Source organism: Mobula hypostoma, chromosome 12, assembly GCF_963921235.1.
Source record: "Mobula hypostoma chromosome 12, sMobHyp1.1, whole genome shotgun sequence".
Classification (NCBI taxonomy): Eukaryota; Metazoa; Chordata; class Chondrichthyes; order Myliobatiformes; family Myliobatidae; genus Mobula; species Mobula hypostoma.
The window spans coordinates 52,325,968-52,341,120 of NC_086108.1; the positions used below are offsets into that span (position 1 = coordinate 52,325,968).

At 38.9% G+C, this 15,153-nt stretch overlaps 1 protein-coding gene across 4 annotated transcripts in view; it reads right to left on the reverse strand.

Moving 5' to 3' along the window:
- Positions 1 to 778: 778 nt before the first annotated feature.
- LOC134354801 (5'-AMP-activated protein kinase subunit beta-2-like) overlaps positions 779 to 15,153 on the reverse strand; it is a 58,999-nt gene continuing 44,624 nt past the window's right edge. For all 4 annotated transcript variants that reach the window (XM_063064086.1, XM_063064083.1, XM_063064085.1 and 1 more), the window contains exons 6-8: positions 12,870 to 13,003; positions 5,120 to 5,188; positions 779 to 3,270 (exon numbers count right to left, since the gene is read on the reverse strand). In XM_063064086.1, the coding sequence (XP_062920156.1) occupies positions 3,193 to 3,270; positions 5,120 to 5,188; positions 12,870 to 13,003 (281 nt within the window). In that variant the 3' untranslated portion in view covers positions 779 to 3,192. The remainder of the gene's footprint in view (positions 3,271 to 5,119; positions 5,189 to 12,869; positions 13,004 to 15,153) is intronic.

Here is a 15,153-nt window from a genome sequence, read left to right on the forward strand (position 1 = left end):
AATCTAACATTAGTGGGACAGAGCAGATTTATTCCAAAGATGATATTAAAAACATATGACATTTTTAATACATTTTCACTTAACCCTGGGCTAAGGTACCATTTGAAAATCCTGCAAGTTCATTATATACTTCCTTAGTGATGCCCAGAATGCCTCAAAGTTCTCCAGTTGCCTAACTGGGATTTTCTCTCACCTTTGTACAGTTGTGGCAGAACTTTTATCCATTTAAATATTTCCAAAAGCCAACATATTGTCTATGTTATTTTACTAACCTATAAACCTTCTTCCTCACCCCAAATATCTTCTGCATTTCCTGTTTAGAAAGTTCATATTAGTAACATCCATTATTGTTGCCTTGTGAAAAGAAAATAACTAGCTTTGTCAATCCTAACCTTTACAAATACACTTCGGCTGACTGATCAGTTCAAAATTTGCAAGGCGTTTAGTTAGTCTATCCTTATTTATAGATCCTAGTTGTTTTCTGATAGCAGATGCTAATGAACTAGTTGGTAATGCCCTAATCTCCCTCCTTACCATGCCCAATTTTCAATCTGAAAGAAATGTTCCCAAATCAGGAATCTGAAGATAACAGCAAATTTCCAATGTCTCAGGACTATCAGGTTGACCCCTACCTTCAAGCAGGTGGGAAAATTTGCAACATCCTTGCAGATTTACGTGAACTGCGAGTATAGTGGACACCATCATAAATATAGCTCACTGGTTTTGTGTATATGCTGGGGGAAAAGAGAAGAGATCAGCTGGTATGGTAAATGCACTATGATACCCATTTTTCAGTCAGCTGTGATATTTTATTTGTGTTAAGATCTTACAGCACACACAAATATATATACACCGGTACATTAAAATCTTCACACTTCAGTAGTCTCTGTAAAAGATTAAATATTCATGCTTTTTCACAAACCTAAAAACTTTACTGCAGGGACTAAAAGAGAGAAAACATCTGGCATCCAATCATAAAATTGTGCATATCATCAATGTAAGGCTTCTTAATTACTCAAACTATTCACACAGGCCTCAGAAAATCTTTTACTCTTTGTGTTCCCTGGAATGCTACTTTAAAGCAATAAGGAAACTACTATCAAAAAAAGAGATAGATGCAGGATGATTTTTTTTCAGACATAATGTGTCATAAAGTATCAAATGCAAAATCCTGCTTTGTATTTTACTATCATGGTGCTCCATTTGTTCTATCAGAATATGCCAGCAAATTATAGAAATACTTGTGTATTGGTTGTCACTGAGTACTTCTTAAAATCTTCAGTTACTGAAGAAGAGCATCAAATTCTGATCCCAAAATTTACAACATTCAAACAAGGAAGTTCTTTCAGATCTGTCCATTTAGACTTTAGTTTAAATGTTAATGAAAATTAACATTAAATATCTTATAACAGCATCTGCATTCTAAATAGCCTTTATACAAAGGTAATTTAGAATTACCACCTGTGTTGTTATTTGTGGAGAACACCATCAATATCTAATCATTTTATCCCAAAAAGATTTTGGAATATTAGTTCTTATGCTCCTCATTCAAGAATTCAAAATCATTCTGTAGATATGATGCTCATCTATTCCTTTAACTCTTCTTTCAAACCTCAAAATCAGATCACACAAAAGTGGAAATCAACCTTTGATAAATAATAATGACACTTCTGCATTACAGACATTGCACATTATGAAGCCATTCAGAATATCACTCCCTGCCTGCTTTTTGAGAGAGCTATCCAATTACTTAAAGTGCTGACCATCTTCCTCTTACACATTCAATTTATTCACTTCAATATTTATCCATTTCCCTTTTGAAAATTCTGGTTGAATCTGCTTCAATCACAATTGTTTGGTAAAAACTGTTTCCTAACATCACCTCAACTTTGTTTTATTGCCTTAAATACATGCTCCATGGCTACTAAACTATCTGCCACAGAAACCAGATTCTCCTGTACTTTATTAAATCTGTTCACCATTTTACATATTTACTTCAAAACTCTTCCTGATCTTCTTTGGTCTGGGTGACTGCCAGATTTTTCATTATTTTAATGTTACATTCACTGGTAACATTGATAAACTCCTTCCATACCTCCCCAAAGCGATGACAGTATTCCTGAAGAGTGCTGCTCAGAACTGAACACCCTTCTACAGCTGAGTCTGTACCAGTTTCTTTAGCATAATAATTTATTTGTATTTCAAGTGTAAGCCTTCTTTACAAATATCAAGTATCCCATACCCATTTTTTAATAAAAACTCTCATAGCTTCTTTTACCTTAAAAGATTTATGTACAAAACCAGATCTGCCCTTTCACACTCTTAAAAATGTATAATTTGTTTTCCATTGTCTCTCCCATCAAGATGCATTACTTCTGTGTTAAATTTCATTTGCCGCATGTCTGCCCATTTTTCAAGAATCTGCCCTCTTAGTCTGTAACTATTATCCTTAATTAGCTACAAAATAAATCATGTACTTTGTGCCTCAGCTGTGTGTAAATAAGTAGATCTACATAACTTTTAATATTTTGTCAAACATCGTGAACATTAAATGTTTGCATTTTTTAGTTTATTATCAATATTGTAAATATATTTTCCATCTAAGATCTATTACCTAAAGTACTTCACATCTTGCAAATTAGTACAATGAATAACATGTCCCATTTGGAAACACTCGAATTTGTACATCAAGAACAAATGAGCAGGCACACAGATACAAAGCAGAATCTGTGTACAGTATTAAATAGGGACAATGCTGAAAGCAAGAATTACAAAACATTAAGAGCTCTCAATCCAAAACAATTAGGTTTATTAAAATAGGTTGGGTCACATCTCCAAGAAAAATGCAATACTTAATAAATACTAGATAAGCTATTTAAAGGTGTTTAAATATAAAATCTAAACTCCAACTGTAAACTTTTCCTAGTGTAACCGCTCATCATGACTAAGATTGTCTCTTGTTTTACAAATGCTCGTCACATTTCCAATCCATATCGACAAACTGAATTATCATTGCCGATGCTATAAAATTCAATATTGAACTTGTACCTCAATCTGGGAAAGTGCTTGTAGCGATTATGTAGAAGGCAACCAACACAACTGCTAAAATCCTAATGAAGCTCCATCACTGAACAGCCAACTAACATGGGCATTCATTTACCATTTTGGCATGCTGGCTACAGGGATAACAGATCAGATTGGTTTATACAGTAAAGTAGTAACATATTTCTTCTTGTACCGATGTGTAGCACTGAGAACCATCACTCCATCCTAGAACAGAAAAATAAGGTGAAAAATGATTTATAGGTTAGTCATTATTTACCAAAGTAAATAATGCTTTGTTATAAATACATTGAAACAGTAAATTGATTAAAATTTTAAAAGCTAGTAAAATTTCTTAACATTCTAAGTTTATTTTACTCATTTGGACTCTGGAAGAATTAAAACCCACAGGAATAATAATGCAAAGGTCAAGTAGTTTAGGAGACTAATAGATCTACAGGTGAGTTTGTGATGCTGTGGTATATTTTTAGACATTCTTACAATCATTACAAAGCATTATGAGTCCTGGAACTAGAAAGGGAAAGTGTAGTAAGAAGTCATTAATATCCTGGAAAAAAACAGAATGCTTCTATAAGAGATGGTAAAATCATATTCAATTCTTTTCCACACGAAGGACTTGTTCAATTGTACATCAAGTCTCAAAGTAATGCCATCAATCCCATTCTCCCATTTATTTCACTATAACACATTCTGTTTGATATGCCATTAACTCAGTTTTGATTCTTCTACAGCTCACCATATTAGAGGCAACTTAGTGGCCAATGAATCTACCAACCAGCACATATTTGAGATGTGGGAAGAAACTAAAATGCTTGGAGAAATCATCTATGTTTTGCATGGTGGCACTCTTGCCAAGCGAGAAAACCACTCCAGATTACAGCACAAAAGTTTTGACTGACCAATTTTTTTTTTTTTTACAGTGTGGTAAGAATGCTCACTCTAAGGTTCTGTCTTTCAGATGAGATGTAAAACTAAAACAAGCATTTTCAGATGAGGATGCAAAATATTCTAAGGCATTATTTTGAAAAGAGGGAGGAAATTACCTCCAAGTTCCAATCTTCACAGCATCTGAAAGCAGATAGTCTGCTGATTATCTTTTATAGGAACATCTGAGCATCTTGAATGCCATTTTCCTGCAAGTGCCCCACCACAAAATGCGGTTCATTGGATGTAAAGCATTTTTAGTTTCCAAGATCATGAAAGTTAGTACTTAAATTCAATTATTTTTTCCAAACATGAGGTTGAAATAGAAAAAAGCTAAAAATAGCCACTTTTAACTCAGCTCTGACTCTCAGACTGAGGTATGCATGTGATAACATTTTTAGAGGGTGACAAAATACCATGATGAGTATGTGCAGAAGTCAAGAATACAGTTGTAAACCAAAGTTGTATGATTCCATTTGTGCAGTCATCCTGGTCTTGACAGACAAGGTGATCAAAGGCTCTGGAATTTTGATACCAAAAGACAGAACTCTTTGATCAAGTTTGCTTTTGCCAATACCTGGAATCTGCCAATACCCTAAATGAGAGATTAGTCATCAAAAAATGCACAACACAATCTGCAGCTCAATTCATCATTCCCTAAGCATTGCAGCTATTCAGATGTATCACCTTGTCATTGGGTACTCAGAGATGAAGGCAACTCAAGCCACTGAAATCCCTTCCAGATTGATACAGATTTCTAAGATGACCTAGGATCATTTGGATCCATAAAGGGATCTAATAATTATATTTCAAAGCTTCTATGCTGCATGGCACCGTGCACACCAGTGGGATTTATAAAACAATACAACTTTCCATTAGTGGATTATACTATTAATACAATAAAATATTTTGAGAAACATCACCTTAGTAAAATAATTAACCTTCATTATTAGTTTATAATAATTAAGTATCATGGCTTAAGATCTCTCCCCTTTATATTGCACTCTATACACAGTGGTGAATAACTTGTGATGCATTTCAACCAGCTGATAAAAAAAAAATGGGGAAATTGCACATTTCCACACAGGTCACATTTCATTCAGAATAATATTTAAGGAGTTGGCAAACTTACTTTTATAGAAAGTGCATATAGGTGATTCAGCATCACATGATTTGGTTCAGGTAGTAAAGCAGGATCACACTAGATAAGTGAGATGGAGAAGTGAGTTAGACATTTTTATTGCTTCAACAAGCCAAGTATGGAACTGATTTACACATATTTCAGAAGACTGCACATACAATAGCAAATTACAAAATTCCTAATTGAATTTTTTATATCTCAAAGCAGCTTGTATAGCTTTAAGTGTAGTAAAGCAACAGAAGTTTTTATCATGAGTGCTTTTAAGAAAAACTTTTCACCACACTACATATGATTGGAAAGTGGTAGGTTTTAAAGATTATTTGAATATTAGAGGCATATAAAGGTTTAGGAAAGGAATGCCAAAATCTAGGTTTTGACAGGTGAAGTGAAAGTCTCTAATGGTAGTATGATTATTTTGTTTAACTATGCAAAAGAACAGAACTGAAGGAGTGTCGAAACTCAAAGACTCTAAGGCTGATGGATCACAGAAACAGGCAAAGATTTAGAAACAGGGATAAATGTTTAAAATCATGGTATTACTTAACTGGGGGCAGCCATTTCTGACTTCAGTTGAATAGTCAAGGAATGGAACCAGGTCAGTGTAATCCATCTGGACATCGGTAGTAAAAATGGTAGATAGAATTTTCAATGATGTCAACAACCCCATTCAGGGCAAGAAGGCATTGTTTCTCTTGAAATTGTTATATCTACCATCAATTGAGATTTTGGCAAGGGACTTCTAGAAACAATAAAGGAGGATTTGGGAAGCAACAATGGATTCAAAGATTTTGAAGAAAAGGGTCGACTACAAAAACATTGATGTTTCACTGAGCATATTGACGGCAGATTTGAAGGAGTGCGAATGTTACTGTAGGAGAGACTACATCAGCTTTCATGAGAACCAAAAATTAAGCTAGCTATGCAGCAGTTTAATGGGAATAGGTCTAAACTGTAGAAGGTGATTCTCAAGGATAAGAAAAGAGGGAAATTAGGAAAAAATTACCCTTTCCAGATGAAGGCAGGAAGGTACAGCATAGAAAGCAGCTAGCTCAGTTGAGTGGATAAAGCTTCATGATTAAGAAGTTCATGATTTCTTTACACTTTGTTGCAGGAGGTGAACGTGAGGCAGTAGCCTTGAAAAATTCACAGATCAAATATTGACGCAATAAACAAAAATGAAATTGTAGGAAAGAAAATACAAGAGAACCAGAAAATGACTGATAAAGAACAAAGGTGCAAACAATGCAACATGCATGAACATTTTTTGTTGTTGTAATACTGAAAGAAAGTAGTAATTTATAACAAGAGGAAAAACATTAGTGGCCTTCTATTACTGCAAACCAACCTCCGAAAATATCCTAAAGATATTGTGACATACTGTATGGTTTTATCTAAGGAAAAGCTAAGACTAACAAACCTTAGACTACATCTAAACCTAAGCCGCCCTGGCCAGGTGTGATTTGTGCTAGGATGAAGGACTGTTGAAAAAAATAATATGGACTTATTATATTTAAGAGTTAAAAAACCACTGACTACTTAAGTAGTTCTAGAGTTAAGAATCAAATGTTGCATGTTTTTACCGAGACAAATATAGTCAAAACAATGACAGCATTGTCCAAAGGGCCTGCACTGTGCTGTACTGTGCTATGCTTGATGTTCATTGTGTCATATACTAAAATGACAAAACATTTTTAAATTGCAGATTGAGATAAGTATATATCTAATCCTCAGTCAACAATATTTAAGTAGGGAAATGTACTTGCTGACTTGCTCCTACATACATTTTTATTCAATTACAATGCATGGTAACTCAGAGAATGATGAAGAACATAGTTCCCTACCCCCACCTCAAGAACTACTGAGCCAGATTGGGAACTAGTATTGAGTTCAGCACTACATGTGTATGTACATTTCACATCTAATTGCTCCATCACAAAACTAATTGGCTCAAACAATAAACATTGGCTTCAATGGGAAACAGAAAATTATACTGGATGGTTAAAATAGGAATAGGCCTAAACCATAGAAGGCAATTATCATTATAGTGTTCTCGTGCAGGGTGTTGAAACTCTGACTAAACACCAAGTTAAACTGGAGCCAATGAAGACAGAGTCGTAGTAAGGTTAACCATTTACTGTTCACTCTTCCATACATTAACATCGTATGGTGAAAAGGCGTTGCTTCTATAATGTTTCTTTGTGGGTAGACACGGAGCTCTTCACGATCACGCTGCACGCATGGCACCCATCTTCACACCTTCTCTGAACTGGAGGTTACACATAAGATGCGGCGAAACCGGAGGTGATGTCATCACATGCCACGATATACCATAGACAATGGATTTACCTTTGTTATACTGTAACTTAATTATCAGCCTTTAACTAGAAAATAGTTACAAGCAAATCATTTAAAACGTAGACCCAACAAAGTCAAATAAATGCCTTAAGGGCAACACACTCCCTGTCTGACCTTTGTAAAGTCACTATAAACATGGTATAAAACTAGTCCCTTGATCAGTCCTTAGGTAGAAGTAGAACAACCTCTGTAACTGGTCTCAGGTTTCCTTTTCAGGGTTCGTTGTAAAGATGTGAACCAGTTGACTGCCTGCTCTTTGTTGTTTGGCAAGCGCTGGCGCAGTACTCTGAATGGTAGTGGGGCGACCCAGTTGTTCGCTTTGTCCCCAAAAACCTGTGTGTTCATTATTTTTAAGGAGATGGCGTTTTCCACAGATGGAGCAAGTTTATTATCATGCTTAGTTTGAGCAAAGACTGACTGTCCCAGTGTCTTCTCAGTTACTTTACTATGCTCATGCCTTTGTTGTGCTTCCTTGATACACATAACACTTGTGGAGGGCTGAGAAATGGAATGGCAGCCACTCTCTAGCACGTTAGTCTTGAGCGTGTTAACTGTCCGTTTGTGTACGTTGCCAGGGCACACCTCTCCTATAACCACCCAGCCCAGATCCAGACGTTGGGTGAAGGGGGCGTTGTGTGGTCCATTGACCTGCTGCCTGACTTGGTGCACCCTAAGAACGTCACTTCCGAGTAGCAGGAGTATTTCTGCTTCCGGATCCAGTTCTGGGATGTGCTTGGCAATGTGGTGGAGATGGGGCTGGTGTAGCACTGTGCTTGTCGCCGGAATTCGGATCGGTTATTTAAGATCTCATTGCACTCTAAGAGTGGAGGGAGGCTGATGACGACTTTGCCATCCAGCGACTCCAGCTGGAAGCCTTCTTCCTTCCTGCCATGTTTCTGCGATGCCAGAGCAAGTTCTGAGGTAGTATGGGAATGGATTACCCTTTACGCTGAACAACTTGAAGAACTCTGGTCTCACTAGTGGGCGGTCACTCTGGTCATCCAGAATTACATAGGCTTTGATGGCCTTGTCTCTGGCTCCCTTAGGGTATACCTTAGTGAGCCAGATCTCTGAGCATGAACGGCGCGACTGACCTGGACTGCAAACTTCTGTGCAGCTCGAGCTGACAATAGTTGTATCAGAGTGATCCTCACTCTTCCCGGCATCCTCTTGAGGGAGTGGAGGAGCCTTGGCAGTTTGCAGTGACAGACCAGGATGCATGGCTCCATCGTGATTAGGGCTGTTACATTCCGAGCACTTTACGGGGAACATATACTCTTTAGTGAGGTAGGAGGTAGAGGAACAGCACTTATAACATATTCTTTCTTCCTTGAGAAGGGCCTTTCTTTCGTCAAAGGGTTTGTTTCAAAACATTCTGCATTTTTTGAGGGGGTAGGGTTTGTTGTGCAATGGACAATTCTTGCTAGGGTCATCGTTGATTGTGGAGACTTCAGTTTTATGCACTGAGACGGGTTTATTGATAACAAAATTGTTCGAAATGTGTTTGACTGGGTTGGTGTGAGTTGTGGTGCTGCCTTGATTCATGAAGCTAGGGTTGCTTCGCCTCTTCGCCTCCTTGCACACAAACCTACTAAAATATTCAAAGGGAGGGAATTGACCACCATTCTCTTCCTTGTACTCTGAGCCAATAGACACCCATCTTTCCTGCAGCCCAAATGGAAAGGAAGTTTGTCCACAATTGGTCCAACTCCGCGTGAAGTATCCAAATACGAAAGGCCAGTTAAATAGCCGTCTTCCTTAGCACCTTGAATCTCCATGAGTAAATCTCTGAGTTCTCGTAATTCAGTGTGGTCCTTGGCTGACACCCTAGGAAAATTGTCCAGGCATTGAAATAGCGCCCTCTCAATAATTTCAGGGGCCGCATGGCAGTTCTGAAGTCTCTCCCATGCTTTGTGTAAGGCTAGCTTGGGGTTGTTGACATACATTGAGCGTATGCGTTTCACCTGTTCACTTGATTCTTTTCCCAGCCATTTAGTCATAAGGTCCAACTCTTGGATTGCTGTGAGCTGGACTCCGCCGGTGGCACTGGTGAATGAGGAGTATCACGCACGGTAATTTTCAGGCTTATCGTCAAACTGGCACAGTCCTGAATTGACGAGGTCTCGCCGCACTAAATACTGTGCCAAGGGTTCTGCTGGAGGTGGCGTGCTAGCTGGGGGAATATGTTGGGGGACATATGACTGAGCGTGTATGTTCATGATAGAATTTGATGTTCTGACTTCGGCCTTTGTCTCTGATCTCACCGGATCTGGTAAGTTTGGTGTCGGGAAGTATTCGTAGTCAGCACTTTCATACTTGAATTTGTGGCAAGGTTGCAATTGTGAGTTGTCTTCCCCAGGTGGATGCGATGCAATGAAGCTTCCCTGTGATTTCACATGAGATGGGAGAATGAATCTGCAGGTCAATTTGAGATTGGACATATTTGCTGGTGCGTTCCAGTTTGGCCCTTTCCAACATAGATTTTCCTGTTTTGTCTAGAACATGCATTTCTTCACCGTTTTCCAACACTCATGCTTCCACCACGGCCGCATCAGCTTCTCATTGTAGCATCAGCACTTCTAACTCTGTATCTATCCTTGCCTTTTCCAACTGGTTTTCCGCTTCTCTGGCAGCCTTTTCCATTTTCAGTTTTACTTCTTGGTTAGCGTATGACGCTCGCACCTTGGCAGCTTCTGCTTTAGCTCTTGTGAGGTCAGCCACACTTGTCGACGTCCTACTGCTCTTGGCGCTGAGTGCAAGCGACTTGATGCTTGATCGCAAAACCATCGTACCACTTGTCAAAACATCTAATTGATTATGCCTTTTCACTATAGTGTTCTCATGCAGTGTGTTGAAACTCTGACTAAACACCAAGTTAAACCGGAGCTAATGAAGACAGAGTCGTAGTAAGGTTAACCATTTACTGTTCACTCTTCCACATTAACATCATATGGTGAAAAGGCATTGCTTCTATAATGTTTCTTTGTGGGTAGACACGGAGCTCTTCATGATCATGCTGCACGCATGGTACCCACCTTCACACCTTCTCTGAACTGGAGGTTACACATAAGACACTGCGAAACCGGAGGTGACGTCATCACATGCCGCAATATACCATAGACAATGGATTTACCTTTGTTATACTGTAACTTAATTATCAACCTTTAACTAGAAAATAGTTACAAACAAATCATTTAAAACATAGACCCAACAAAGTCAAATAAATGCCTTAAGGGCAACACAACCATGGACAAGGGAAGTAAGGCGAGAAACCATACAAGGTTGCTAAATTTGTGGTAGACACAAAAGTTGGGACAGCTATCAACAAGGATACAGAAATAGATAACAAAAGCAATGCTTGATCAATCAACTTAAAGGATAATATATTTAATGGCAACACTGAAGGTTGGAGAAAACCTACCATGATAGCACAAAAATAGTTTAAATTAGCTCCTTTCACATCCTTTGATTATGACAAGCAATAAAACTCCACAATCTGAGTGTTCAAATATTCTGATGGTTTAGCATTTGGCTCACCAGGCAATGTTTCCCAAGCTCTTTTTAATCTCACTATGGTCCCATTTCCCCAAGTTCAAGTCAAGTAAAGTGAAGTTTACTGTCATTTAACCGTATATATTTATGTATACAATGTATATAGAGATGAGACAACATTTCTTCGAACCAGGGTGTAAAACACATACACAGATAACACATGATAACTTACGAAGGCAAGGATAAAATCTACAGATGAATCACACATAAATAACAAACTAAAGTGCATTAAATTTAAATATTGAAAGGTACGGAACAGATTAGCCAGTGACACTTTGAATACAATGCATCTGGGAGTTCAGAAGCCTAACGGCCTGGGGGATAAAACTGTTCCTCATCCTTACCGTTCTTGCTTTTATGCATTGTAGTCTCCTGCCTGATGGTAGAAAGTCAAAGAGAATGTTGGATGAATGAGTGGGATCCTTAATAATACTAAGGAACATGCATATGCAGCACTCCTGATAAATGTCCCCAGTGGATGGTAGGCAGACCCCTACGATCCTCTCAGCTGTTCTGACAGTCCTTTGTAGGGACTTCAGGTCCAATGCTTGACTGCTCCCATACCAGATGGAGAGGCAATTTCTCAGGACGCTCTCATTGGTTCTCCCGTAAAACACAGTTAAGATGGCGGGGGGGGGGGTGCCTTGCTTGCCTCAATATTCTTAAAAAGCGGAGGCACTGCTGTGCCTTCTTGTTCAGGGAGGTGATATAAGGGACCAGGTGAGGTCATTTGTGATATGAACTCCCAGGAACTTGGTACACTTAACTCTCTCTATGGAGGACTCGTATTCACAGAGGGGGATGGTTTGTCTGCACCTTCCTGAAGTCCACAATGATTTCCTTTGTCTTCTCCACATTCAGGCTGTGCTTCTCACACCAATCCACCAGCCACTCCACTACTCTGTATACTTCGTCTTGTCATCATTTTTGATAAGGCCAACCACTGTTGTGTCAAACTTGATGACATGGTTTGAGCTGGATCCTGTGACACAATTATACATCAGCAGTGTGAACAGCAGCGGGCTGAGCACACATATTTAGGAAGTGCCAGTGCTCAGAGTAATGGGATGAGAGATGTTGCTGCCCATGTGGACTGACTGTGGCCTTACTATTAAGAAGTCCAGTATCTAGCAAGGACAGCTTCTGGAGTATGATGGTGTTGAACGCTGAACTGAAGTCTATAAACAGCTATCTGGCATATGAGACCCCATTTTCCAAGTTCCCAAGTTCCCTTTCAACTCAACAGGCTCCCAAACCCTTGTTAAATTCACGAGAGCCTCTTTTCCCACACTTCCTTTAAGTTGAACTGGGCCCCATTTTCAGTTTTCCTGTGCCTTTTGTGCTCTCTTTAAACTCACCTGGTTCACTGAAAAGATGATTACAAAAAATTGTAACGTTTAAAAGTTGATTGCTATTGAGTTGGTATATAACACCTAAAAGTTTGGAAAATTTTCCAGTCAGCGAAGTTCTGAGGGAACCAGAGTATTTAAGAAGTTTTACTCTTTGTATTTTTGTCTGCAGGGAATTAAGGAGACAAAATACACACTGCAAGGCCCCCATAACCAGGTAAAGTGTAGGATATATTTAACTTATTTTTAACGATAAAATCCACCTTTGGTGATTCATTAGAAATAGATTTTTTGGAGAAAAACTATATGCTCTTTTTTCCATCTGAACTTCTGACAAAATCTAACAAATTCTTGCCTCAATCTTAAGTGTATCATTAAAGATCTTGAAGATTGAAAATAAAGATTTTAGATGAATTTTGATCATTTCAATAATTTGGAGTGTCAAAAAATGACAATTTTAATTAAATTTATTTTAATAAACTTACCGAAATGTGTGTATCCTTGTTCAGAATGACTTGGAGCAGATGAGGAGGTAAAATTGGTGGTGCCTTAAAGCGCTCTTCAGGCCTTAAAACATACATCTCCTGATGGTATGGTCCTGGAGGAGAGCTTGACAAATCTAAAACAAATACTGTATTCTATCAATAGAATATAAACAATCCAAGAATTTTTTTTTAAACACTAAGCTCACAACTGATCCTGCAGATCAAAAAGGGGTCATTTCCAGCATTCAATTCCAGATGAATCCAATTCTATTCTGCAAATCCTTAGTTACATCTGTCCCACCAACTAGATAGATTCAGCAGTGGAGTGGCATAAAGGCAGAAAGGAGTAAACTTAGGAGATCTCATCACTGATTCTATATCCCATGAAATTTTATGCAATCAGATCAAACATGAGCAAAGAAAGCATAATGTCCTTTCTTAAATGATGAACCAATGTCCCTAGACATTGAACAAAAATTGGAAGTAATGGTGAAAGTAGTAGGACATAGAAGGTACTCTGGGTATGGGGCAGCAGTGTTCATCAAGAAGAAAGGCTTCACAGCACCATCACTGAGTAAGCTGGATCACCCTGAAGATCACAGCTGCCAAACAGGGTTTCAGCAAGAAATGAGCTAACCAATATGAGGGATAAACCTATTTAGTCCCATTCTCAAACACCAAGCAGTGAGAGATGCATTTATTCAGAGTAGAAGTGACTAAAGCACAGTATATACTCAGCTGGTTCCACCATGGGCACAATCTTCCCTACCAGAGGACATCTTCAAGAGGCAGTGCCTCAGGAAGTCAGCATCCATCATTAAGGATACTTCCCATCTAGGAGATGCCCTCCTCTCACTACCACCATTGGGGAGGAGACAAGGAGCCTGAAAACCCAGGCTCAATTATTCAGTAACAGCTTTTTCCCCTCTGTTATCAGATTTCTGAACAGTCCATAAATACTACCTCATTATTCCTCCTTCAGCACTATTTATTTTTATATTTAAAGTCATGCTTTTATGTCTTTGCACTGTAATGCTGCAGCAAAACAACAAATGTCATGTCATATACAGTGATAATAAAACCTGACTCTGATTTCTTATGGAGCCAATGTCCTGCCTTAAATTGAGAATAGCTTCCATCGTAACATGTGGCATTAAAGTTCTGCTAAACAAGATAGACTCAAATCTGGCAGACCAAAGTTAAGCATCCATAAGAAACAGTGAACCATCAATTGAAGCAGAAATTACAATACCAAGACCTGAACCCCTGTTGGACTTCAACTTCCTAAACCTTGCATATGTTTCCTTTTTCTTTCTAACCATATTTCCAACATCTCTTGTCATCCTTGTCTTTCTTCCTCAATGGAACATGTTGGTCTTGAATACTGACCAGCTAGCCTTTAAATGACTCACGTGACAGATGTGGACTTATCCAATGACATTCACACCCTATCTATTCTATACAATCACAAGACTCTGCCGGACATTAAGAACAAAGTTCAAGCAACACACATCAAAGTTGCTGGTGAACGCAGCAGGCCAGGCAGCATCTCTAGGAAGAGGTATAGTCGACGTTTCGGGCCAAGACCTTTGTCCAGCATCTCCAGAATTCCTCGTGTTTACGTTTTTAAAAGAACAAAGTTCTGCAGGTCTACCCCATCAGCGAGTTGCTCATTGGTGGAGAAACTGAAGGAGCTGTACTCAATGTGGATCATGCTGCTGCCTGCATCAGAGAGGCATCGGTGCACAAAGGAGGTGTGCATTCTAACAGTGAGTGATAGTTTTAATCACTTTTCTTATAATCGCAAGACCTTGTTGGACATCGTTCATGAGGAATGCTGCAAGTCTGATTCACTGATTTATTGGTGGACAGCAGGGCAGATGGCTGGGGAGCTGCACGGCCTTGGTAGTAGCGAGGACCAGGCATCAAGCCGCAGTGTCGCCTGTTTACAGCCGTACAGGAAAGAGGTGTCAAGAGTCGGTGCGCTCCACGGGAGGCAGTGTGGTATGGCATCCAAGCTAGAGTCAGTGCTAAGCTCCAGTGTTTGCTCGGCAGAAATCCAGCTGTATTGTGTTCAACTACAGACTTCTGCGACATTCAAGGACTCAGCACAGAAACATAGAAAACCTGCAGCACAATACAGGCCCTTTGGCCCAGCATGTTGGACTTTTTCTTGTGTGACTGTATTTTACTGATATCTTATTTGTGCTTACTATCTTTTATGTGCTATATGTGCTTTGTACTATCTGTGGCTGTCAGTACCCTGCTTTGCACCTTGGCCCGG